This window comes from Diceros bicornis, chromosome 3 (assembly GCF_020826845.1).
Source record: "Diceros bicornis minor isolate mBicDic1 chromosome 3, mDicBic1.mat.cur, whole genome shotgun sequence".
NCBI lineage: Eukaryota > Metazoa > Chordata > Mammalia > Perissodactyla > Rhinocerotidae > Diceros > Diceros bicornis.
Genome location: NC_080742.1, coordinates 26,762,376 through 26,788,966, shown reverse-complemented (window position 1 = coordinate 26,788,966; position 26,591 = coordinate 26,762,376). Strand labels below are relative to the sequence as shown.

Here is a 26,591-nt window from a genome sequence, read left to right as displayed (position 1 = left end):
ATATCAAAATGATAAAGCATTTCAACTGAAGTCACTCAAGGAGACTTGCAAGGTTTTCCAATTTCTCTGTTTCCGCTTTCTACTACATCCTATTGGTTATATCACCTTTCATGTTTAGATGACTCATTAAAATAAACTTAACATATCATGTTTCATAGGATAGAGGAGATAACTTTCATCTACTCCTTGTAGCATTTTCTTATTATTGCCACCATTCTCTATAGCTATGTTTCTCTGTCTCTGTCTCTCTGAAAGTTTCATTCACAAAAGTAAAGAGAATAGTATAATGAACCCACGTAGCCATCATCCACCTCAACAATGATCACATCTCTTTTTAAAATTTACTCTTTGTTAAGAAACATGACTAGTATCTCCCTAAGATATTATAGATTCAGAAAGCACATGAATCCTAGCACTAGAAGGAGCTTTAGATGTTGTCTATTCCAGCCTAGTCCTTTAGTGAGGAAAATGAAGCAAGTAGACTTAACAAAGCCCAGCACTGACTGAGAGTAAGGCAAGAGCTGGACGTCACCTCACCTTTTTTATTTTCTCTGGTGAAATCAAGACCACACCTCTATTGCTTTACTCTTGGTATGGAATATTTCCAAAAATCCACATATTACTAAATGTTACTTTCCACAGTCCTACAAAGCACAAACAACATGCAAAAACTTGAAGTATTTTAAAGTTGGCATATTAGCCACAAGATTATTGGGTCGAATTTTTAGGGGTGAACAGATGAGGGATGGGTTGTGAGAGACAAAGAAAATTCTTACCTTGGATGTTTTTAGCCAGGACATCATCCATGAATGTACTCAATATTTATCTTTTTTATGGGATGATCTCAGCAGTTCCTGTATTCCTTTCACCACATACAAGGGGAGGCAATCAGGTTTGACATTTTCACTTTTGACCTTCTTGTACAAGGAGCAAATCTTTTTGTAAACTGAAAGATGTTTAGGGCATTCATATAACATTAAGTTGAAATGAGTGTGATGTTTTCCTCAAGAGTCCTCTTGTCCATAAAAACTGCTTTGTGGGATAATTCTTAGGAGAGCCACTCACCCATGTCTATTGCTAAGATGTTTACTCAGGGTATAGTACCATGTCAGAGGAGCTGGAAACCCACAGCTCACAGGTAGGCCATTCTACTAACAGAAGTGCCATTTCTTCTCTCTGGCACTACCTGATTCTTCTTGCTAATATTAACCAAATGATACTTGTATAAGCACAATTAGTTTACAAACGACAATAAGACAACGTTTTCCCCTTCGTATTATAGAAGCGACAACAAAATACCTCCTTGATGAAGATGACTCCCAGGAATAAAACGCTTGCATAAATAGAATTATATGTGCATATTTGGAATATAATTATAGATACAGATATATAGAGATATCAGTATATATACATATATATATATATACACACACACATGCATATATGTACACATGAGTATATATACAACTGTTTTAACCCAAACTAAAGAAACCAATTAAGATTCATAAAACTCCTCCCAAACAAGTGGGAGAACCAGGGATTTAACTATCAAAGTTTAACAGCGCAGTACGGGAAGGCTTTGTATAAATAACACAGATCGTTTCTCTACCAATTATGTCCTCCCCACCTCCACTGACTCCCATCTGAGAAGCTGCCCATGCCCCTTCCTCAGAATATCTCTTCCCATAGCTCTGTGTGTGGGCCACAGACTGTGTGACCCTGTCACCCTCTCCCCCATCCAATCACTCTCTCCCCTCCTGCCCTATTACGTGCACATACACACACACACACACACACACACACACACACAGAGCTCATGGGCTGGACTAGTCATTGTCTACCAGGGGCAGAGAAAGCTCATTTGTAAGGCAGCAAATGACGAAGCTGAAGTGAGCAGCAGAGATGAGACATCTGCAAATACCAGAGACACAAACAGTCACCTCAGCTCACGATTCCACTTCCCAGCCCTGACTGAGACCTGGTGGTATTTTCTACCCTTAAATCCTTCCAATAATCAATTCTTCTCTTTTGCTTAAGTCAGTGAAGGTGGTTTTTTGTTGCTTTTTTTTTCCTTTTCAAGCAAACCATTCCTTAGCAGCCTGACAAACATTTTTCAGAGCAACCTACTCACACAAAGTGCAAAGAGTTCTAGGTTTCACATTAGAAGATTTGTGTTCAAATCTCCTATTTTCTGCTGGCTAACTGTGACCTTGAGAAAGTTATCTAACCTCTCTGGGCCTCAGTTTTGTCACCTGTAAATTGAATGAGCACCTACATATTAAATGAGATAAATCATATATGAGAATAACCAGCAACTCAATAAATGCTTGTTGAAGTCATCAGAGTTTAGAGTATGCTCTGCAAGTTTGCAGTTTCCATAATGCAGTTATGACAATAAGCTTTGTGACAAGGACATAAGATGGTCTGGATTCTGACCAGCAGCCCAGGGAGACCTCAGGGATGTCAGGCCAATTAGTCAAGCTGCTGATACATAATGCTTCTGCAGCGAGGATCCACTAGTCTAGAGATACTCTAGAAAATCTCCTAGCAGAGTAAAGCACAGGGTGTGCTTCAGCAGGCTTTTGCTGCTGCTCTTAATATCCTCTGGAAGAATCTGAGCTACCCCCCGATTGGCTTAAATGCCAATTCAGACAACTGGACCCTGATCAGTTAATTAACTTTTATTAATATGTGTTTTGAATACCCTACTTATATTCTTCAATAATAATGGAAACATTAAAAAATCACCCCATTGTAATTAAATGGCTTAATATACTTATGAAGGGATTTTTTTATTATTATTTCAAAGAACTCAAATTCTAATAAGATGAAAATAGACTTATGTCAGTCTTATGGGTTTTTGTTTCCTTTATATTTCTAATAAGAAATGGGTTGCTTAATCATATGTACCTGAAGGAAAAAGGTAATAACACCACTTTGCCTTGTCACCTGATTGATGTACATAATCAATTTTTAATATTCATAGCTATGAGCAGAATTAGTATATGACACAATAAGAAAAAGTACATAACAATAAGGGAAGCAAAATATACATTTCTTCCTGTAAAGAGAGATAATTTGGAGTTTTCACCTTGAAAAATTATAACATTATTTGCAATTTATGTGAGAGAAAATCTTTGAAAAGTGTTTGCTTCACTTTTGAATTGTTTTGTATTCTTAATGTCTTTGGTTTCTTGGAAAGTACCTTTATTGTCCTGTGTAATTGTCAATAACAAGAGTTTTTACCATTAGTTTCTTACTAAAATCTGAACATTAGTTAATTATACCTACACACCGACTGCTGTACATATGAATATTTTCCCAAAATTTTACCTTTTAATTTTGCCATACGTGTAGATACCCAAATTTTACATTTACTTTAACTTAATATTTTCATTTTGATCCATTCTAATCGACCAAGATTGAATGAATGAATAAAATGACCAAGGGGACAGAGTTTTATTGAGTGCCTACTAAGCTGCAGATCCTGCAGCACACAGGGGCTAACTATTATTTGCCTGGATGAAGAAAACACAGATGCCACTGCCAGGAGATTGAAAGAAAGAGAAATAGATATGTGAACCAACCATTAAAATGCCATTATGTTTTAATAAAGGAATGTGAAAATCATCATGGTGGCACAGAGAGGGAAGAATCAACTCTCAGTGAAATTGTTTCACATCTGACCTTGGGAATCTAAAGGTCCTGGATCCAAGCCCCAGCTCTCTGCCACTCAGAAGTTGTGAAATGTGGAGCCTCATCTCATCTGCAAAATGGAAAATAATAGTGCCTACATCTTAAGATTGTTTTGAGAATTAAATAAGACAATGTGCAAAAGGCTTGTTTTGGCATAGTATGGCACACAATGAGTGCTTCCTACCTGTTACTGTGACTGTGACCTGGGCATTAGGGAGGTGCTCAGAACATCAGGGAAGCTTCATGGAGGATCCCCACAGGAGTTACCAGTGGAAAAGGAGGGGACAGAGAGTGAGCAAGTCATAAAACCTTCCTCAGCCTCTGGCCTCTGAGTTACAAATCAAGGGAGTATTGGTGAGTTGACACGGGTGCAATAATTTCACAATGTTAATGTGTACATATGATAAACTCATGGGCTGCTTGTTTAAAATGCACATCCTAGGCCCCACCCCAGGCATTCTGATTCTATTAACTCTAGTGTGGGGGCCTCAAATCTGCAATTTAGCCCCATTTAGACAACTGATGAACAAAAAAGATGAACTCTAAAGGCCACTCTAGCTTGATTTTACCATAAGGAATTAAGTTGCCATATTTGACATGTAATTTAGAAGTCTTACTTTCCATCTTTATATTCCAGAATCAGGGCAAAGCAACACATATACACAAAAAACCTTACTAATGCTTACATTTAAATCAATCAACTTGATGGCCTTTCTCTAGAACATTCACAAATTATTAACTCCAATTTTTGAAAAATGAATCATAATCAGAAAAATCAGAATGTCCCCTTCCAGGACATTTACCAGGTTTATTTGTTTAATGTGTGTTTTCCATTCCAGATTGGAAATCCCATTGGAGTAGACAGCATGGATACCTTATTCACAACAGCAGTTCCACCAGCTAGCACAATGCCAGACACAGGTAATCAAGAGACAATTTATTTTCAGGAAAATGCAAAATGCTTACATTCCTTGGCAGGAGGTAGGAGTGGTAGGAGCAGTGCAGGGCAGGGGTAGTTTGAAGAAATATTTCGGGATTAAAATTAGCAGATTTACCAGTCTGATGAGGGATTAAAGAAAAACACTCTGAAGCTTCAAGCCTAGATTGTTGGATGAAGATGATGTTCCTAACCATGGAAGAACACACTTAGTGGAAGATTAGTCTAGTTTTAGAGATTATGTGTTTGAGACATCTTTGAGAGATAATAACCAGTGACTAACTACAGATGTATATGAATCTAAAATTCTAAGATGTGGTAAGCAGAATAATGGCCCCCATAGATGCTCATGATCGAATTCTCAGAACCTGTGAATGCTATCTTACATGTCAAAAGGGACTTTGCAGCTGTGACTAAAACTAAGGATGTTGAGATGAGGAGAGGATCCTGGATTATCCAGGTGGCCCAATCTAATCACATGAGTCCTTTAAAACAAAGAGTTTTCCCAGCTGCAGAGAATCAGAGAGATGGCAGCAGGAGAAGAACTTGCTGGCTTTGCAAATGGAGATGGGTAGCCATGAGCCAAGGAATGCAGGCAAATTCTAGAAGATGGAAGAGGCAAGGAAATGAACTTTCCCTTAAAGCCTCCAAAAAGGAAGGCAGCCTCACCTATACCTTGATTTTAGCCCAGTGAGACCTCTGTAGGAAGTCTGACCTACGGAACTGAAGAATAATACATTTGTGTTGTTTGAAGCCACTAAGTTTGTGGTAATTTGTTACAGCAGTGATAGGAAACGAGTATACATAAGGTCTGGGTTGAACATAAATATTTGCACCCACCTTCAGATTTCTATATAACAGATATAAAATAATTTCCTTCATTAGTTAGCTCCCCTCCCTCTTAGTTTCTGCAGTCTTATGGTAAGTGTTGTAAATGCAGTGCTAGGTATTTCTCTGTTGGCAATCAGTTCTATTCTCACTATTCCTACTCTCCTCTGGGACTGGAAGCCTGTAAGTTGTATATCCCAGAGCTCCTTGCCAGCTGGTTTCTGGTTAGGTCTGCCAATGGAAAGCACTGGTGGGAGAGTGCAAGTTAGGGAAAGGAAAGAAACCATGGTTTTCTTTTTCTGCTTCTGGCTCCAGCTGCCTTGGCATCTCAGCACTCCTGGGTTCTGGTAGCAGTGGCAGCAGCACCGGCATCTGCTGGCCTCTGCAATAGCAGCACAGTGGTGGCAGCAGCCAGCAGTTGGAGGCACCAGGCACTCAGGCAGCGAGTCCAGTAGCACCAGTGGGACCGTGAGCTCTGAGATGCCTGCAGAGCAGTGGGAAGTGGTTGTGGCAGCGGCCGCAGGGCCACCAGAGTAAGTCGTAGGGTCCAGGTAATACACTTTCCCCTTTGCTGCTCCAGCCTGAGTGGCTGTAGTGACTTCCTTCAGTTACTAATCTCTGGGTAATAGGACCTTCCACTTTTCTCTCCCTCAGGCTTTTCAACACCTTCGGAAACAATTTCATGCATTGTACTCCCTCTGTTTGAAAAGCTGAGAATGGTTTCTGTTATCCTGACTAGATACAAATGCTTTTTGCAACATGAAGTGGCAAATGATATACATGGATTGAATACTTTCTGTTTGTGCTAAGAGCAGGATGTATGGGTATAGAAGACTGTATCTGCACAAGGACCTTAATATTTGCTCAAAATGTGAACATATGCACAACATGTACAACCCTTAGTCATAATATTTTCTCCTTTCAAATATTTTACTGTTAAAGTAGGTTTTTATTGAGGAAAGTGATGGAGAGAAAAACACCTGACTGGTTCATTAGAATTTCCAAAGGCAGTGAAAGATATTTAAATACAGTAATGAGGTTGGATGTTTATCAGCACAAACAGTAGTTTTAGATTAAATATCTATCCCTAATAGAAAAGAGAAGAAAAATTCCTCCACATGGCAGCAAGATCATAAAAACAACTCATCTACTTAACTCAATATGCTCTGACAAAAAGAATAAGTAAAATAGAAAAGCCACTTCAAATGTGTCATTGTCTTGAATTAAAGCTATATCAGGAAAGTAGGGCATACTGAGTATTTTCATTATGAAAGTTGTGAAAACACAGGGCTGCTATTTGCAACAGTTGTGTTAAACAGAAAGCTAATTGGCCTCCATGCCTATGCTTCTCTTCCCAAGAAAACACAACTACAGTAAAGAACAATCTTAAAGGGCCATCCAAAAAAGCAAGTTTCAACAATTTTATATAAAAGGGCTAATTTCCCAGTTAGTGCTGAGAACATTTTAAGGGGTCAAGGAAAACCTGTTTATGACAGAACAAGCTAACTTGCTGTAGAAGTAACCATCAGCTGCCTTTCATTGGGCACTTAACATTCATGAGCCCCTTCACTTCTTCCAGTGGCCCCATAAGGCAAGTCACATCCCCAGTGAACAAGCTGCGGCTCATAGTACTGAAGCAGTCACATAGCTAGTTAGAGCTGGAGTGGGAGGTCAAACCAGTTCAGTCCAACTCTAAAACCAACATGCTTAACCACTTCTCAATTCTTAATACATGAAGGGAAAACATCCATGCTCCCACCTTAAAATTGTAGAGCCAGGAGGGGTAAATGCATAAACAAGGCAAAATATGTACATAAACAATACCACAAAACCCTACATACATCATGGTTTTTATTTTAAATTTTTAAATAAACATAAAAACATGCAACCTTTGTTACCAAGCAACACTGGAAGGGACTCATCTTTTAGCAGCCACACATGCACTTCAGAGATCCAGAGGGGTGCGTCATCTAAAGAAGTAATTGATTATACCTTGGGTCTTCAATGTTATTATATGAATGGTGTCTAACATCTTTTGATCCAAATTCCTTAACAAAGACAAAATGAGTTTCTATAATGATTCAAAACATCCCAGAAACTCCATTTTCCTTTGCTTTCTGGATAGAAATGTCATATACCCTTAAAGCAAGAAAACCCTCATTTGGCCAGATCACCCCAGGTTACCCTAAAACAGCAAAGAGGAGTATTTTGGGTGAACCTTAAATCATAATATCATTCTTGTGCATAGATCTATAAAGTCAATTCTCAGTTCTTCTCTCCTTATAAGGGCCTGTTTATAATGAACTTATTACACAAGTAACTAAGATTAATGATGATTCAATTCTGGTAATCTTATTTTCTTGTTTATAAATCATTTCTGATTTTTATTTATAACAATAACAACAACCGTAAAAGCCATGGTTACCTATCCCATTTGGCACAACCCACAGGAAGTAATCAGAAGATCTCATATCAGGACCACAGAGTGTTTAGTTCTGTAGTGAGATTAAAAGCATATTTCTACCTGAGATAATTTCCTTATTTCCTTGTTATATGGCCTACAGGATCCTACCTGGCCGTGGCCCTTACCTGCCAGTCCTGCCTTGTCTTGCATCCCCTCAGACCCTCAGCCCCTCAGCCCACACCCACATCCCACACCTGGGAGTCTTTCCTTGGGTCCTGCTTTAGGGCTCTGTGCCAGGACAACTACTACTCATTCTTCAAGTCTCAAATTAGCCATCATTTACTCCGGTAAGTCTTCCCTACTTCTAGGACTAATTAGGGTCACCTTGTTATATCCCTTGTTAACATCTGTTACTTTTTCTTCACAAGAACTTGTACATTTATAAATAAGGTACTATGAAATAAAAATCTGTTTATCACCTATCTTCATTCCCTTTCTGTAGTCTCCACTGGGACAGATACCATGTTAATTGTATTTACTTCATTATATCAGCTCCTGGTACAGTGCCCAGCATGCAGTAAGGGCTCCAAAATGGCTTGTGAAAACTTAGGATCTGAACTTCACCAGCTTTGAGGCAGAGCCATAGTTGCCCTGAGAGTTTTCCACCAAGAACTCTTGGTGTGTATATCTTTCAGCAGAGTAGCCCAGAGCTCTTCCAGCCAAGGTCCTTTAAATCCTCATCTTGCTCTTAGGAGCTTCCTATTTGTGGTCTCCACTGTCTAGGGGGCCCTAAAGCCCTTCCAAAGCAGACCCTTGAATAAAAACTCACCTTCATGCTCCCATACTATGCTTTCATTATCCTCTTCAATGGTTTCCTTCCTTTTCTTTTAGGGACCTAACACCTGAGGTATTAGGTTAAGAGAAGAATCTTTTCCAGATCCTTTATTCACAATGAAGAGTAAATAACTAACAGGATGAAGGGATATTTCTTATGCATTTATGCAGAAGGGATATTTCTAAATGCAATTTGCATTTAGCAGCATCTAAATTGAAATGTCTGGCATTGGCCACTAGGAATGGAGAATTCTCCAAGGAATAGAAACAGAACCTTCTCTATGGGTGGTAGCCAACAATTCCTTCCCCATATATAGATCTCCAAGGAAAAGGGGGCACTCAGGTCCTCACACCACACGAAGTGCAGTCTAGTGTTCTAATGCTTTCTCTCTTCTAGGCACTATGTCTACTACATCCCTTCATTCCTCAGCTGATCATACTTTTGGTGCTGGCCCCTTAGGCTGCATCCCACAACCAGACTAGCAGGATTACAGGAACCCTGCCTTCAACTGCTGTCATTCCCTTGGTCTCATGCAGGTGGCTAAATTTTCCAAAAAAAAAAATTTACTAAGAAATCCAAAAGAAAACAAAATCAAAAGGACAAAATGAAAAGTCTACAAATGTTTAGAATTGTCTAGGTCTACACTAATTTTAAACTCTGACCTAAGCGCTTAGTGCCATGGGCCAACTGAACCACATTAACACGGATGGCTATCTCAGTTCACCCTTTTCAGAGGCCCCCCTCACCTTTTTTTTTTTTTTCCTTCTGTGTTATACAAAGGAGTTTGGTCTCTTACCAAAGCTTAGTTCATGGGAAGTATGTCTTCTCTTTCCACAGTGTGATTTATCTTTCAGTTTTGCTATAGCAAGTGCCTGGCACATAGTAGACCCTTAACAATACTTGTTAAATACACGATGGGTGAATGAATGAATGAATGAATGACTTTGACTCTCCAATCGAAGATTTTGAAAACATTTTCCTGTTTTCAATTCTAGAAATTTTGGGTTTCTCCAAGTCCAGCTTTCTCTATCCAGGTTTCTGCCCCCCAACACTGGCTAATGCCCATGGGCCCTATTTAAAGTCAGCCTCCCCACCTCTTTGGGCACTCAGCTCAGGGGAAAACTTCTTGAGCTTCCTTGAGCTTATCCATTAAGGTGTTCCTGAACTCCCAAAGTCACCTTAATGTTTTTTATAAAACTTGCAAACATAGAGTGAAATATATAATCAACGTCTAGTGATGAAATTAATTGGCAATGTATCAAATAGCTAATTGAGTTACTCTAGGTAAGATATAAGCGTTATAACTAAGTTTTGGAAAGAGCAGGTACTTACCTTTCATGGTCCATCTAAGAGGTATTCAAATCACAGAGCTCCAGGGCTTATGCCCAGGTGCATCTTCCCTGCTCAGCTTCCCTGCCCAGACACAGAGGAAAAGGAGGGCCCTTTCACCACCCAAGACCTTCCCCCCACCTTTAGCCAAAGCAGTTCTGCTTCTTCCGTCTAGTTTGCTTGGCTCATAGGATTTTCCTTTGAACAAAGCATATATATCATATGTTTTATTAAAAAATAAAACAACAACAACCTGAAAGCCACTGGTCAAACATTAGTGAGCTGTTTCCAAACAGGGTGGTAAAAAATTTTGAGGTTCAGGCTATTTCCAGACTTCATGGAACACAGCACTCATCATCAGAAACTGAATCTTAGGGCTAGCTTTATACTCATGACTTAATGAAAAATTTAAAACTTTATGTACCCGAATTTTTGTCACACAAGCAGACCACATGTTGTATTCTAGTTACTGTCTGTTGGGTCTAATTTTAATATCTTGAGTGATGCTTATATACTATGTAAATCCACCCAAGGCCACGCCCCATGAACATGTTTAAGCCAATTATAATTTCTCTCCAGCTATGCTTTCTCACCTGTTCTATTCTCTGTGATTTAAAAAAAAAACAAATTCACAGCAAAGTGACCTACTATTGGAAAGAACACACGGGAAAATTTATTACTCTTCATTATTTTTCCTTTATAATACAATTTCACAAATCTTCCTCTTATAACAGTAAGAAAGCAAATCCTCAGTGATTGTCACCAAAGATTCTTCCAGCAGCATCTACAGAACTCTTGAACTCATACTATGTAGCATATGAATATTGGAAGATGAGCATTAAATTTGATTGAAAATACATGATTAGTTCTTTAAATATATTTAAACTCATTTAAATTAGGATTGATTAATATAAGCATTGTTTGGGTTTTATCTATAATCTTCTTGGCAAAAATCCTGTTTCCATAGTAACACAAACATATTTTACCCTTGTGCATGCGTGTGAAATTATAACAACTTTTGTAATAAAGTTTACATATCATTTGCACATAAATTTCATTTCTTACAAAAAGTCCAAGCTAGAGTTTTCCTTCCTTTAATAATTTATTGTTATCTTGCCACCAAATCCAAAATTCACACCTCCTCTCAAATAATGAAAACTCAACAGCCATTCCTAACCACTTGCAAGATTTCTAAATCTACATGATGGTCAGATCTTTGAATTTCAACATGTAATATTAAGGAAAAGATAATGAAATACTTCACAGATGTCACCTGGATATAATCCATGTGTTTTAATAGCATAAATCCATTCATTCTTACCAAATCAGTGTTCTTTTGTTCATTTGTTTCAAACAGTTAGCAAGTTAGCTGCAGTCAGTCAAAGTGAAGTAGAAAAGGGAAGCAGCTGAAACACTGCCTAGTTACCTGTCCCCACCCAAAAAGGAGGGCCTTTGCTGTCAGTTAAGCTACAGGTATATGTATTTTTTACTAAAACTCATTTCAATATCATTTTTTAAAAAGGTAGTTTATAATCTGCTGTTAGGACAACGGTTGCCTTTGGGGTGGGTGGTGCTCAGTCAGGGGCATACCTGTGGCTTCCAGAGATTTGGAACGTTCTACATCTACATCTAGGGCATGAAAAAGCTGTACACTAATGAGTTTTGACAATTTATATATTACATTATTCTTCAATACAAAAGTTAAGAAATAACTTTCCATTTAAATACCACTACGTCTAGCATAGAAAATGTTGGGAATTTCATAAAATTATAATTACTACTTCAATTGATCCCATTACTTTTTATTTAAAACTAATGCTTTTTTCCCTCTAGGAATTTGCAAATGCCTAAATCAAAATGTCTAAACAAATCAAAAAAGATAGCCTTAAGATGTGCCTTTAAAATGATCTGGTTTTGTGTTCTTAAGTTTATCTTCTGTATAGATGAGGTACACAACATAAAAGGGAAATATCTGGAAAAAGTAAACATATTTGAAAGTGTGGACAGTATTTTTCTAAATATATGATAATGTTTCACTGAGTTTACCACCTTTCAAGAATATAAAAACCGCCAGTATGTTGTATTTCAAAACTTATACCACATAAAAAAGTGTAATAGAGCATTTTGAGTTGCAGAAAGTTCGATTAGTATATAAGGAAATAATGCAAGTGATATACATGGAAGATTAGTGAATTTCACAAATTTTTCAGTCTCTTACATGATTTAACAATAAAAATCACCATCTGTCTCTGAATAGTTGAAAGGATGTCATGTTGAAGAGGGGGCAGATCTACCCTCCTGCTTCCGAAGGGCATACTGAGGGCCAGTGAGTAAAGGAAGAAGGAGACAGTGACATTTGCGGAAGGGGAGAAGGAGACTCAGCATTAATTACACTAGTCTCACAAGAGGATCAATCACTTTGGTGAGCAGAAAGGCCCCTCACCGTTGGAAATGTTCGCCCATATTAAGAATGGTTATACTCGTTTCCTGTGGCTGCTCTAACAGATTACCACAGCTTAAAAGAACACAAATTTAGTGTCTTACAGTCCATAAAGTCAGAAGTCTCATGGCTGAAATCAAGGTGTTAGCAGGGCTGTGATTTTTCTGGAGGATCTATGGAAGAATCCATTTACTTGCCTTTTCCAGCTGCAAGAGGTTGCCTGCATTCCTCCTTGGCTTGTGGCCACTTCCTCTATCTTCAAAGCCACCGCCATAGCAGCTTCAAAGCTCTCCCTCTGACTCTGACACTTCTGCCTCCCTTTTATAAGGACCCTTGTGATTACAGTGGGCCCACACGCATAATCTCCTCAACTTCCTTAATTTAGCCACATCTGCAAAGTCCCTTTTGCCATATAAAATAACAGATTCAAAGGTTTTGAAGATTATAACGTGGACATCTTTGGTGAGTCATTATTCTGCCTATCATAGTGATATATTAAAAAATACATAGTGGGAGGCTAAACTAGATTGCTAAGGGCCCTTCCAATGTTTTTATTCTATAAATAAGGTAAAGATATCAAATATCTGATATTTGATTGTTAATAACTGTAACAAAAGTTTATTTGTTAAGAAACTGACCATACAATAAACCTGATTCACCCCACTCCAGAGAGTATTACTATCTCTCTGTATGTCCACCCTAGATGGCTGGATATTTTGGCCCAAATTCATTGTTTAGAAGAAGTCCAAGCTCCTTTTGTGGACAGTAGACATATCCTGATTGATTCAAGAAAAGAAAGTGCTAACAAAACCTTGATGGAAAGTGTGTGACTGATAAATTCAGGCAATTGGAGAGTGTTGGCAATTATGCAACAACCACGCTGTGGCTGCTCCAGGATGGTGCTTTCTCAAGGGCTATAGTGACTGCTGATCAGAGAATTAGTGTCTCTCTTTCAAAAGAAAGAAAAAAACAAAAGAGAGAGAGAGAGAGAGAAAGTAGGAAAGAAAAAGAGAGAAAAGGTGTAAGCTCCATTGGTTTTCCTCCCTCCTACACACTCCTAAATAGGAAGGGAATTATCAAGTTCCTAACTTGTAATTCATTTCTCAGAAGCTATTAAATATGTGCCGATGAAAAATATGGCTTAACTAATTCATGTACGAATTTCATCTGTTTATATATAGCCAATCTTCAGTCTCATGTGGCCTTTAACAAAAGATGTTATAAAATGGTTACATGGAATAAAGCATTCTGCAATTTGAATTAATAGGAAGTATTAAATAATACTTGAGGCAATTGGCCAAATGATCTTGTTAGATATTAAAGTGAGAAGTATTACCACGAAAACAGTGACCACTTAATCCATCAGTAGAACAGTTTGCTTTCCAAAAGATTTTGACTAACTAACATGGGAAAAAATTCTCTAAGGAAAAGTTTTCTTCAAGGAGCTACCAGCAGGACCAAAGAGAAAACATTTATACCACTTAAATTTCTATCAAAATCCTTTTGTTTTCTATTGAAATCTATAACAAACCAGAAGCTGTGCTCAACTTTGGGGATATAAGGATAACAGCAGACATCAATCCAAGGATCTCACATCTCCTGGTGAAATGGAGACCAATAAACAAATACAGTTCAGTGGTAATCAAGGCAAGCAATGGATGGGACAGCAGCCTGCAAAAGAAGCACTTGACCCATGATAGGGAACTCACTATAGACTCACATGAGGACTCAATTCTTTAGTTAAGTCTGAAAGAATATGTAAGACATGGCCCAACAAATGTAGCAGAGGGGACAGCAAGTGCAACAGCATAAAGGTCTATAAACACTCGTCACAGTCAAGAATTCTGAGTAATTCAATATGGCTGGAGCATAGGATCAGGTGGAAGAATAGAGTTAAAGCTGAAGATGTAGGTAGTAGCTGGATCATGAAGACTCTTAGATACTACCCAAGGACTTTGAATATTTTCAGATAATGTGAATGTAATTAATATGACCACCTCTATGTCACCTAACTTCACATTCAGATGAAGCAAATCAACAGGGAGGGTCAGACTTAAGTGGAGCCTCCATCACCTCCATCATTCATAAAAGGAATCCAATGGTTATTTTTTGTTTGGAATATGGTATTTATTTCATTCACAAAGAGGAAATGCATATAGCCTTTGCTTGCCAAGAAAGATGTTAGGGGATATAATTATTCTTAGCAAAATGGAGATCTGGAAAGGACATATGTGTGTGTGTGGGGGCTACTGACTGTATTTGTCTGTTGCTGGGGAGGTACATGGGCCAAGTGAAGTGCTGAGTAATAGCTGTGGGAAGGAGGGCAGGGGAAGAACACCGGTAGGTGGGTTCTGAATGGAGTTATGGGGGAAGCTCTAAATTCCGAGCTAGTGACGAAAATTATGTGTCAATGGTGAACAGAGAAGGAACTTGTATGCTTAGGTAGCGGAGCAAACAGAATGGGGCAGTTCTCACCATTTGCAGGGATCTGTGCCTCTGGAGTTAGAAGTACATGCCAACATTTATGCATGAACCAAGAAAGGTATCGAAAAAATTGATAATCATGTTAATGAAAGGCATATAGATCAATGGCAAGAAGAATGCCAGGGAGGGAAAAGATTGTTTAGAAAAAAACAAACTGGCAGTATCCATTTCAAAATAAGTTATATCCTGCCTATTACACCCACACAAGAGTGAGATAAAATTTGCCAATTGTCAAAGCAAAGAATTGGCAACCCTAAATATACTCGCTACAAGTGAACAAAATGAATACTCTCCATGAATCATTCTCAAAGCTGTCCAGGACCAAATCCTGAGTGGCAGCCCTAGATTTGGATATTCTATATTTTATTATTTATTTATAGCCTGACTTGCTTTCCCAACAGACCTAAGTCATCTGAAAGAAACTTTATACATTAAAACAATAAAAAATAAATTTAAAAGAAGGAGAACCATGGAAAACAAAATTAAAATAAGAGCTAGACTTTTAGAGGAGATGAGCAGGGGTGGGAAACACGTTGCTCTGAAGGCAAACATCAATCCCCATCACTTTGTTCAGCCAGAAATTTGGCTCTGGGTTTCTTACTAGCCAAAGAAGAAAAGAAAAATAGTTAACTATACAGCTCCCTTTATCCGTGAATTAAAAAATACATTATTAGTTTCTCAGAAGTTTTTCAGAAACATTTATATGTTTAGATTTTAGGTATCAAATGTGAATGAAAGAAGAGTTTAGTTCCATGCTTGTTATCGGAGGTTCATATCAGGAAAAGAAGGATCATTAGTGAATATTTTAAAAAGTCTTTTTCATTTTAAATACTATATAATTTTTTTTTTTGTATTTTTTGTCTTAAATAAGCTAACACTGTCTTAGTTACAACTGAGAATGTTGACTAAGGTATGATGTAATTCATCTTTCCAGAATTTCTTTTCAAGTCCAATAAGAACTTCCAACACAAGAGAAACTATGGAACTTAGTGATTGGCATAGTATTCCTATTATCATTATAACTATATTTTTTTCATGAAAACATATCAAGTAGTTAATTTCTTGCTCCAGACTTCATCCACTAAGTAAAGCCAATTTACAAAATCTATCTACAAAAGGCTGTCACCTGTTATTTTTATAAGGATTACTTGAGAAACCATATTTGTTAAAATCAAAAGACATTTTCAAGCAAAGTACCATTTTTATTTCAATTTTGATTCAAATTATTTTCTACAAAATATGTACATATATACTAAAGAATTATTTTGACAATGTGTATTTTGAACAAACTAAATTCACACTGAAATGCACTTTATAATGTTATTTGAAATATGTAGTACTCTTCTTGGTCCTGGCTCCCAAAATAGTCTTAAACCTACTGACATTTCAAGCTCTGTTAATACTTAACACATGAAAAATATGTATCTTAGTGCTCAGATATACAACAAAGATTTCACAGTTACAACTAACACTGTTTTTTTTTTTAACTATGGATGATTAAGTTCTATGTAAATACCATCCCCATTTAGCCTACACATGATGGTAATATGTTTTATTTTTATTTTGTTTCCAAATCATGGGACAGAAACCTAAAATAGTTTATCTTAATTGTATGTATAAAAGAAACAAATCAAGGAATTTGAACCATCAAATTTTAATTATTAAATAAATATAATATGATCTAATAAAAGTCACAAATTATAGCCCTCAAACACGCATTTGATTTTTCTTATCATGGAAACATTCTGAATTCAGGTAAACACAAATTTAAGTTCTTGAAAGTTGACACTTAACTTTCGAAAGCATAAACGCCAACTGCAAGTTTCTGAAATCAGTTAGCTAGGGGAGATAAAAAAGAGTTGAAAAGGCAATGAGAAGAAAAGAGGTTGCTTAATACAATATCTGACATAACAAAGAAAACATGTATCATAGGAACTGTAACTGAGTCTTCTTTATTGAAACTATATAAAAGTTTCAATATGAAAGGCAGCAATATGTATTCATGAATTCAAGAAGAAGAGGCAGGTGACTTCTCTATGGGAGAGCATATCTTCATAATTATATTTGGCACATGAAAAGTGCATCAGTTTGAGAGCATTTTTGGATGTGTTTAACATGTACTTATTAAGCATAATGAAAATACAATTGAAGTTATAGGCATTAGAAAAAAGAACAAGTTTGTAACTGCACTAATTTAAGGAGTTCTCTGAATAGATGCACTCTCAAGGTAATCTTTTCTAGAACTTCTTTCATTTATAAATATGCACTTGTAATTTTTAAAAGGGAGATTTACAGGATTTTTTAGTCCATTTAAAATGCTTACTTGTTTGTATGCCACTTCATTCTATTAGGCAATTTAGTCATATATATAACTTAGGATAAGAACATTAAACAAAACAAAATAACAACAACAAAATCCAAGGACCCTGATCTACTATTGCTCAGATGAAAATCCCAAGAATTTCCTTCACATCCAATGCTTCAGGGAAAGACAATAGGCATTTTCCAGAAACAGATATCCCTGGATGTCTAACCGTGGTGCTCTCAGGAACAAGCACTTTTTAAGGAGTATCATTCTATCCAAGCTTCAAAAGAGTGGTAATAAGCTAAATACATACCACAGATAAAACATACAACTATAATTATTATTAACATTTACTCAATAGATATCCTGAATGATAGTCTTACCATTAACCACACACAGATTAAGTAAGCCATATCAAACCATACTCGAATCTAAATTTGAGATGATATTTTACATTACATAAAATAACTAAGAATCTATTAAAATATTTTTTCAATGTTATATGGAGGATATTAGTAGTTTTATTAAATTCTAACACGGTGGTAGAAGAACTTAGAAGTTCAGGACAAAATGAATTCACCTATAGACTGTTTTCTTAACGAATACTTCAGTTATTGTAACAAAGTTTTACTGTTAACATATTTGATGGTAAAAGACTCTATAATGTAACATACAGGTAACTCCTTATGCTTAAGTACTGATAGCCAAGTGTGTACCTAAATCTATATCTATGTGTATGAGTGTATATATATGTGTATGTATCTCACACTGATTTTTAAAGTCGTCATTCAGTCATATTATTTTAGAGCTGTGATAGGGTGGGAGATAAATATCCTAAAATGTGGGAGGATGCAAATTTATTTTCTAAAATTAGAGACTTTTACCATTAAGCACTATGTAATACTCTCCATCACTTTTCTTTTCTTTAATCTATCCCTGAATTTAAAGTAACATAAACTATCTCAAATCAATTATTCACATTCTAATTAGGATGAAAAGTAATATGCTATTTTTTCATACCAAGTCTCCAAAAAGAAGAGAGATGCAACAGATTAGACATTTGCATGTTTTAACTTTGAAGATAGGAGCTGAATTTCACTCTAAGATTTTCAGTTTACTGATCTGTAAAAATTGTTTAGGGGTAAAATACTTCATGCTTATTTCTCAAGTATCCCATTAAGTATTTATTACAAGAATTCCATGTAATGATTTAATGTTTTCTAAATGAAATCTTTTGAAATAAAAATGTATATAAATATAATCATTCCCTTTTGTACTATCAGTTTAATATCACATGTTCAGATTCTACAGACACTTGATTTGAACATGACAAATATCTATAACTACTTTAAGTATCTAACTGAAGAGCTATATCTATAAGACATTGAAATGTTAAATTCATATTATCCAAGTGTATTTATATCAGAACTACAAAAGAAGAAACTCTTATTACATTGAAAAGGAATTGTGGCTGTTTCTCTTTTCTATAACAAAGTTACAAAATAGTCTCATTCAATAATTGTGCTACATGCTACTTTTAAGCAGCTCTATTAAAACAGAAAAATATAAATTAAAATAGAAATGAGGGACAGTTAGATTAAAAGAGTAAGAACCAAAGTTGAAGTATTGTAGAACTAAGTGAGAGTGAATTAAATCAACGAATGGTATCCCAATCCATACTCCCAGATAAACTGAGTCTCAGCAAGTGGAAATAACTAAAGCCGTTGATGTAGACGTCAATTTAAAACCATTCTGGGCACTAAATTTGAAAAAAATGGTATTGTCAGAGTAGCTATGTGTTTTAAGAAAAAATAAATGATTGTATCTTATGGATCTGTGAGTTTAATATTTATGCTGATGAAAAAAATCAATAAATTTATGTCAACCTGAAAGGAACTGGGGGGGTGTATATTGCGGAAAATAAAAAAAGAAATGATGTATAACCAGAGTTTTTAGTTTCATGCTTCACAACTCATTATTAAAGAAGGAAAACATGAATTCATCTAGACCAGGAAACTATTTTACTTAAATGTTCAAGGGTCTAGGATCCAGAAGGTAGTGACCTATTTTAATTTAGGAAGAAAGACTAAGTGTTACGTAATGTGAAGGCAATTCTGACTTATCTCAACAACCTGCCTGTGACAGATGAATGAATGAATGAACATCATTTTTTCACATACTGCCCAGCTCATGTGAGAAACTATTCAAACTTTGAAAAAGTCACTCAAATTCCATAGTAAAATGTAAAAGAAGACAAAATAAATCAGGTGTAGGAAGTACATATGCAGACTAATTTAGATATTTTTTAAATGATGCAAACGTACTTGAAGTACACTTGAATGTGTAAATATTGCAGAGAACAGTCCAGTGAGTCAAACTGTAGTGCCTAGATAAAGTAAACAAGTCAGTATTTTAGTAAGAACCGGCCCAGTAGTGAATAATAGTGTCCTGTTGGGTGAGCACCTGGTCAGCCAGAAGAGCTACGTGGATATGCGCTGTCTCCTCACATCCACACTCACATGCCCACACTCACACTGTGGGGTCAGTCAGGCTCCTGGGAAATGAGTGACCACAGTGGTGGAGGAAGGACACTTTTTAATCATGTGACAGATATTTCCTCTGCAAACTGTTTACATTTGGGAAGATTAATCCCGTATTCTAACTAACTTAAATAGACCTAAACAATGTAGGAACTATGAAGTAATTCTCCCTTTATCCTATGAATTAAGGCAGATATACTACAACACATTATCCAATTCCAACTTCCATAACCAAAGAGAAGGTTTTGGAAGACAGCCACAGAGATTATCAAAGGGTTGAAAAATAATTCCTATGAGAAAGGTGGAATATTCTAGGTTTTTCAAGATGAAATGAGCTTAAAGAAGAATTTGAAGGATTTAAGTTTGCTATAAGGAAGATTCTGACACTGTGAGTAGTTAAACATTAAGGTGGTTTGCTGAGACTGTGGAAACTGCAATCCTGAGACTCTTTAAAAATAGGAAGGATTCAGACCAGCTGCTCAGAAGGATTGAATGTGGGCTTTATTCAACAAAAACTCTCCAAGACCCTTCTGACCCTATGAGTTTAATTGTAAGTGACAATATAAACAGTACATGCCATCGAACACTTCTAATTGAGTACCATACGGCTGGGAGGGGAGTTTGTAATGACCCACTTTTTACAGTGCGTGAAAGCATGTGAGCCCATACTTTGTCATTATTAGGAAACCTAGCGATATCACTGGCTACTTGCGCTTTCTGGTTTTAGATTTCTCATGCAAATCACATATAGCACTTAATCAAAGGTTTTTTATAATGTATTGCAGTTTTGAATAATACATGCTAATGAAGTATTAAATCATGATGGAAAGTACCAAAAAAAAAAAAATCAGGCAACTTAAGTTTTCCCTCTTTATATCATACAGATTTAAATTCTGGTTTTTACATTAAACTCGAAAAGTCGTTCTTTAATCACTTATTAACAACCCAAAACTTTTTTAATATATCATAACATATATATTTTTTTTCTTGAAACACATTCGAGCCCTTAAAACATTAGTGTATAGTATGTACCAAGGAATGAATTAATAATATATTGAAGTCATATATTCTGGACAAAATCATTTTATAAAAAAATACTTAAATAAATCGAATGGTAAACTAAAACTGAATAGTTTACTAAGTGAAATAGCAATCACTCAAATTGCATGTAAATACATTTGTGTATTGTACAATGAACCATCCAATTTACATTTCCACAAAGAACTCTTTGGCTTTCCTTAAAGAACCTACACAGTTAAGCATTAGATTTAATCAAGTTTCGGCATCCAACACCTTTCCTTTTGCCAGGACCCTGACGCAAAATCTTTAAAGAGTTTATTTTCTTATAAAGTAACAGCAGCATTATTAAACTAATCCCAACTGATGACTTCACAAAGCATGGTTATAAAGTGCCACTCAAACTTTCTACATTACCCAAATCAGCAGACTCCTAACTTGACATAGCACACAGGAGCTACCTTCACAGCCCTGCAGTTAACTGCATTCTGTAAATATTTGCATCCATAGCACTATAGATGCTAATGACTGTTGAAAATACACGTGTAAACACACACCCCTCGCTGTGTAACAGTCTGTCAATAAACTGTGTGAACAAACACAATATACCTACCGGTAAGGTAGATACCCACCACCCACTCATAGTACCAGGACAATATCTCTTTTTGTTTATATTGATTTTGAATGTGTGTGTGTGTGTGTGTGTGTGTGAGTGTGTGTGTGTGTGTGTGTGCGCGCGCGCGCAGGTTACCGGAGAGGGAGATCCGTTCTTGCAGAGGGGCCCTCTGAAGACTCCTTTAATGCCCCGGTAGTGCCCATTGCTGAGATGTCTCGAACTGATGACCAGGTAACAAGCCATGTGGGTCCAGAAGGGAGGCGCAGAGTCTCAACCCCTCACCAGGCGACCAGCCCTAAAATGCTGGCTGGTTTCTCAGCAGCAACAGCGACTGCCACCTCCCGAGAAGAAGCGGCCAGCAGTAAGCAGGGGACGCGGCGGCCGCGCGTCCCCGCTCCTCGCCCCGCGCGGGGCTCCTGCTGCCGGCAGCGGCTGCTCTGACAGCGGCGGCGGCGGCGGCGGCGGCAGCGGCAGCCACAGAGCGCTTCGGGGACCCGGCGAGCCAGTCCACATGCTGCTCTGACGGGGTGGCTGCTCAACCGCGGGCAGGCGATGTATTTTTTTTTAAGGACAACTTCCTGGGTCCGCTAGGGAATCAGGAACTCCCCTCCCCTTTCGTCCCGCCCCCCGCCTTCGCACCCGGTGCACGCCGCGAGGATGCCCAGGCGCGGGTCCCGAGGGTCTGGCTGGGGGCGGCCGCGGGCTGGGCTGTGGGCTGCGGGCTGCGGCGCCGGCGCCGGGGATTCAGCAGCAGCAGCCTGTGCGGGGAGCGCGGTGGCGAGTCCCAGGGAGCGCCAAATCGCTGCCCGCCGCTGCAGCGGCGGGGGAGGAGGCGGAGGAGGCGACGGCCGGGCTGTGGTGAGGACAGGGGGTTGGAGACGCGGCGACTTGTGAGCGGGAGCTGTTAGCGCCGTCGCTCGGAGCCCTGGGCTCCGGGCCGCCCGGGAGGAGAGGGGCGCGCCGGGCGGCCGCGCGAGGGGTGACAGCTGTCGTGGCAGCAGCAGGCGACTCTCGCAGCTGCAGGACGCGCTGCTCTAGCTTGCTGCCATCAGCCGCCCTAGCCCCGTCGTCCCTCTGCCTTGTCTCTGAGCCAACTTTGCACGGTGTTTGGGGGCGGGGCCCGGGCTGACTGGGGAGAGCCGCGGTGGAAGAGACGAGCAGGAGGAGAGCGTTTTCTTTACTCTTTCGCTGTCTGCTCGCCTTCAGCATTTCTTCAGCGCCCGGGCTGACGGCGGCGTTGGCAGAAGCAACAGCTCCCCAGCCGCCTGTAAGGATGAGCTGTGCAGCCCCAAATAAGGCGGAGAGATTAGATGCGCAATGGTAGGTAATGGATGGAGGAGGAAGTAAGTTTTAGATAGAAAACTTATAGAAGGAATAGAAATGAAACATGCATGCGCGCGCGCGTGTGTGTGTGTGTGTGTATCCAGAGTTATAAAAATTCACAAGTCTTTCTGTGTTCTTAAAGAGGCAAATATCTTTGGTCTGTATAGGACGTTTGTGTCTTCACGATCCCCAACAATCAGCCCTCAGAAGTGTTTTTTAACGAACTTTTTTATCATTTACTGTAAATAAAGCCACCAGGGAGCGACCCGCACTGAGAATAAAAGACTTGTGCAGAAATGTGCTCTGAAAAGAGAAGGAAGCCCATCCAGAGTCAGGAGATAGTATGGCCTCTCCTCCACCCCGCGGCTAATCTAACGAGGTTCTGTAATCCCTCTCACCTCACCGCGCCGGGTCTGTGCTGGGGAAAAGGTGCAGAGTCGTCTCCTTTCCCTCTTTTGCCTTAGCACTGGAATTAAGTGCAAGGTTAAGGCTAATGCTCCCAGTCCTCTCCCCAGTGTTCTCCTTTTCTGTCTCCCACAATGCCCCATTCGCCTCCTGACTGACATTGAGGACCTATCACAAATGACAGAAACAGGCAAAAGAAAACAGGTAATTTAATTTTTCCTATTCAGGCAACTCAAAACTCTTAAGCAAAAAATATTCCAATTAATATAACTTTTGTAACTCCTCAATAAAGGCTTGAATTTTTGTTTACATTGTTACAATAGCTTATGTCCTTAATATTTTATTAAGAAACACATAAATGTATTTCTCATTTTCAAAGTTTTAGATAGTCTTTTTCAAGTGTTTTTAAAGTGTTTATATACTAGAAAGCATCTTAGTTTATAAGGTGAAAATGCCAATTCCTTGCAAACTTCAAGTTGAGAATTACTGAAACTGAGATAGTGCAATGTAAATCTTGTAGGCATTGTTTAATTATTTTGTAACTATCCTGTTGGTAAAAACTTTTGAAATAAAAAATTACAGAGCAGTGACAATAAATACAACACATCCACTTTTTCCTTTATATTAAGACGCCATGTGTTTAACAATGTTGTGTTTATTCAGCTTAAAGCCTGTAAAATTTCATGAAGCTGAGAGTAAGTAATATTACTCATGTATAGCAAACATTAGATATATTCTATACAAAGAAAACAATGTATTTGCCAATAGTGAAATTTCAAAATCAGAGGAAAGCTTTGCCAAAAATTGAATAAAATGGAATTTTAAAAGGCGATAGTGTGAGTCAGTCCATAACTACTATTCACTCTTCATAAATATAAGTAGCAAACAGCATTGAGGACCTAAGTGTAAGCATCCTAGAATGGACTAGAAAAATGAATGATGTCACATGCTGTCAATAACAGTTCCAAGGATATTATGCCTTCTTCATCAAGCAAATATTATTCCTAATAATGCTTAATTATTTTTAAGAATCAGGTATACTTTTCTAAAATGAAAGGACTGACTTACCTAATCAAAAAGTATACAATTCAAATATACCATCCCATTGTATTATGTTTTTTATTCAGAGTATTTGTTAACTATCCTGACATTCTTCTTCATTTGACTATTATCCTATGTACATTTGAGTTTTCCTACAGAAAACAAAGTAATCCCTTGTTGAAGTAATGTTTCAAATACTATAGTCATTTTTCTAAAAATTTCTTTAAAATTATTTAATTTGGGGGGAGGATTGGCATTGGATGTTAGCTCAGGGCTAGTCCTCCTCACAAAAAAAATAATAAAATAAAATAATTTTAAAAAATTATTTAATTTTTGAGGTCTTTCTTCCTTAGAAATGAATGATAACAATTCTGTTAATATGCCAAATTTTACATCAATTATGGTTGTCCTTTGCTTTCTAATTTTTTGCCATTCATCTTAAATATTGAGGCAAAAATTGGTGCATTTGTTACTCGCAGCCAATCTTAAGAATAGTTTTGTTTGAGGAAGATTGGCCCTGAGCTAACATCTGTTGCCAATCTTCTTCCTTTTTTCTCCCCAAAGCCCCAGTAGATAGTTGTATGTCATACTTGTACATCGTTCTAATTGCTCTATGTGGGACATCGCCTCAACATGGCTTGAGGCGAGTGGTGCATAGGTCTATGCCCAGGATCTGAACCAGTGAACCCCAGCCACCGAAGTGGAGCCGCTAACTTAACCACTATGCCACTGGGCTGGCCCCAAGAATAGTTTTTAAAATGAAGAAAGAACTCTCTTCTCTTCCTTGCCAGATTGTGATTGATATCAATGTGATATCATATTCAACAACTCCCCATCACTGCTGGCCTATATTTTAGATGTGGTCTGTCCAATCTAAATAACAGAAAGATGTGGGGTTTTTTTGCCAAATTGCTATAGATACAAAGTTGCTCAGTTGTATTAACTCTTCTCTTTACGAAAGGGGATATTTTCTTTCCAGCCCCAGTCATTAAAAGTTTTCAGAGAAAATGAAAGGAAAGTAAAACACTTTAAAATAGCCTATATTAAATGAATCTTAGATGCAGGTCAAATTTTATTACAACAAACATTATGAAAAGCAAATATCATGTAGAATTTTAAAGGCCCATTTATTTAAAGCAATATATGATCTGATGAATTTTCATTCCATGGAAGGGGATGTGAATGGCAAAGGGTATGGATTTCAGCCTAAAACTAATTGGACATTTCCAGATTTATGACTATGTCATAGATTACTGATAGTGAGAAATCCTCTCTTCCATTACCTTTATCAACACGTCCAAAACTGATCCCCTTATCTCCATATCCACTGCCCCACCTTAGTCCAAACCATCATCACCTCTTGCTCAGACCATTGCAATAACCTCCTAACTAACACCCTGCTTCTAATGTTGCCTCCATATACAATTTATTCTTTATATCCAACAGCCAGAGTGATACTTTTAAAACGTAGATCATATCTTAATACTTCCCTATTAAACCTTCTAATGATTTCATATCACACTCAGAGTAAAATCCAAACTATACGCTGTCAAAGAAGCCCTGCTTACTCCAGTCCTTGCCCACCTTCTTCTACTGCCTTCCCCTCTCCCTCTGCTCCTCACAGTGTTCCTCAGGCACATACAGCTCATCTCCACTGGAGAGTCTCTGTTCCAGCTGTTTCTTCTACTGGAAATGCTCTTGTCTGAGCTTTGCAAGAGAAACATCTTCCTGGTCACATAAGATTGTCTGTTCAGGGAGGCTCTTCCTGACCACCCAAGCTAATAGAGCTATCTGAGATCTCTCTACCACAGGCAACTGTTTTGGTTTTTTTTTTTTTTTTTTTTTAACTAAATTAATAATTTTATTTTTCAGAGAAGTTTTAGGTCTATAGAAAAATTGAGCAGAAAGTATAGAAAGTTCCCATATACCCCTCACCACCCCTCCCCCAACTCACAGTTTTCCCTATTAACGTCTTGTTTTTGTGTGGTACATTTGTTACAATTGATGAGTCAATATTGATATAATATTTTTAACTAGAATCCATATTTTACACTAGAGTTCACTCTCTGTGTTGTATATTCTATGGGTTTTTACAAATGTATAATGACAGGTAGCCACCATTACAGTATCATACAGAATAGTGGCACTGCTCTAAAAATCACCTGTGCTCCATTATTCATCCCTTCATCTATCCCCTCAAATCCCTGGCAACCACTGATCTTTTTATTGTCTCCCTATTTTTGCCTTTTCAAGAATGTCATATAGTTGAGATTATACAGTCTACAGCTTTTTCAGATTGGCTTCTTTCATTTCCAATATGCATTTTAAGTTTCTTCTGTGTCTCTTAGTGGCCTGCTATCTCATTTCTTTTTATTGCTGGAATAATGGAAC

General features: G+C 37.8%; 1 protein-coding gene across 1 annotated transcript in view; it reads right to left on the bottom strand.

Annotated features, from left to right (window-relative positions):
• Nucleotides 1-21,808, bottom strand: part of ZNF804B (zinc finger protein 804B) — a 508,035-nt gene extending 486,227 nt beyond the window's left edge. Inside the window, 1 exon segment of the mRNA XM_058525048.1 lies at nt 21,567-21,808. Within this exon segment, the coding sequence (XP_058381031.1) occupies nt 21,567-21,674 (108 nt within the window). The 5' untranslated portion in view covers nt 21,675-21,808.
• Nucleotides 21,809-26,591: the final 4,783 nt, after the last annotated feature.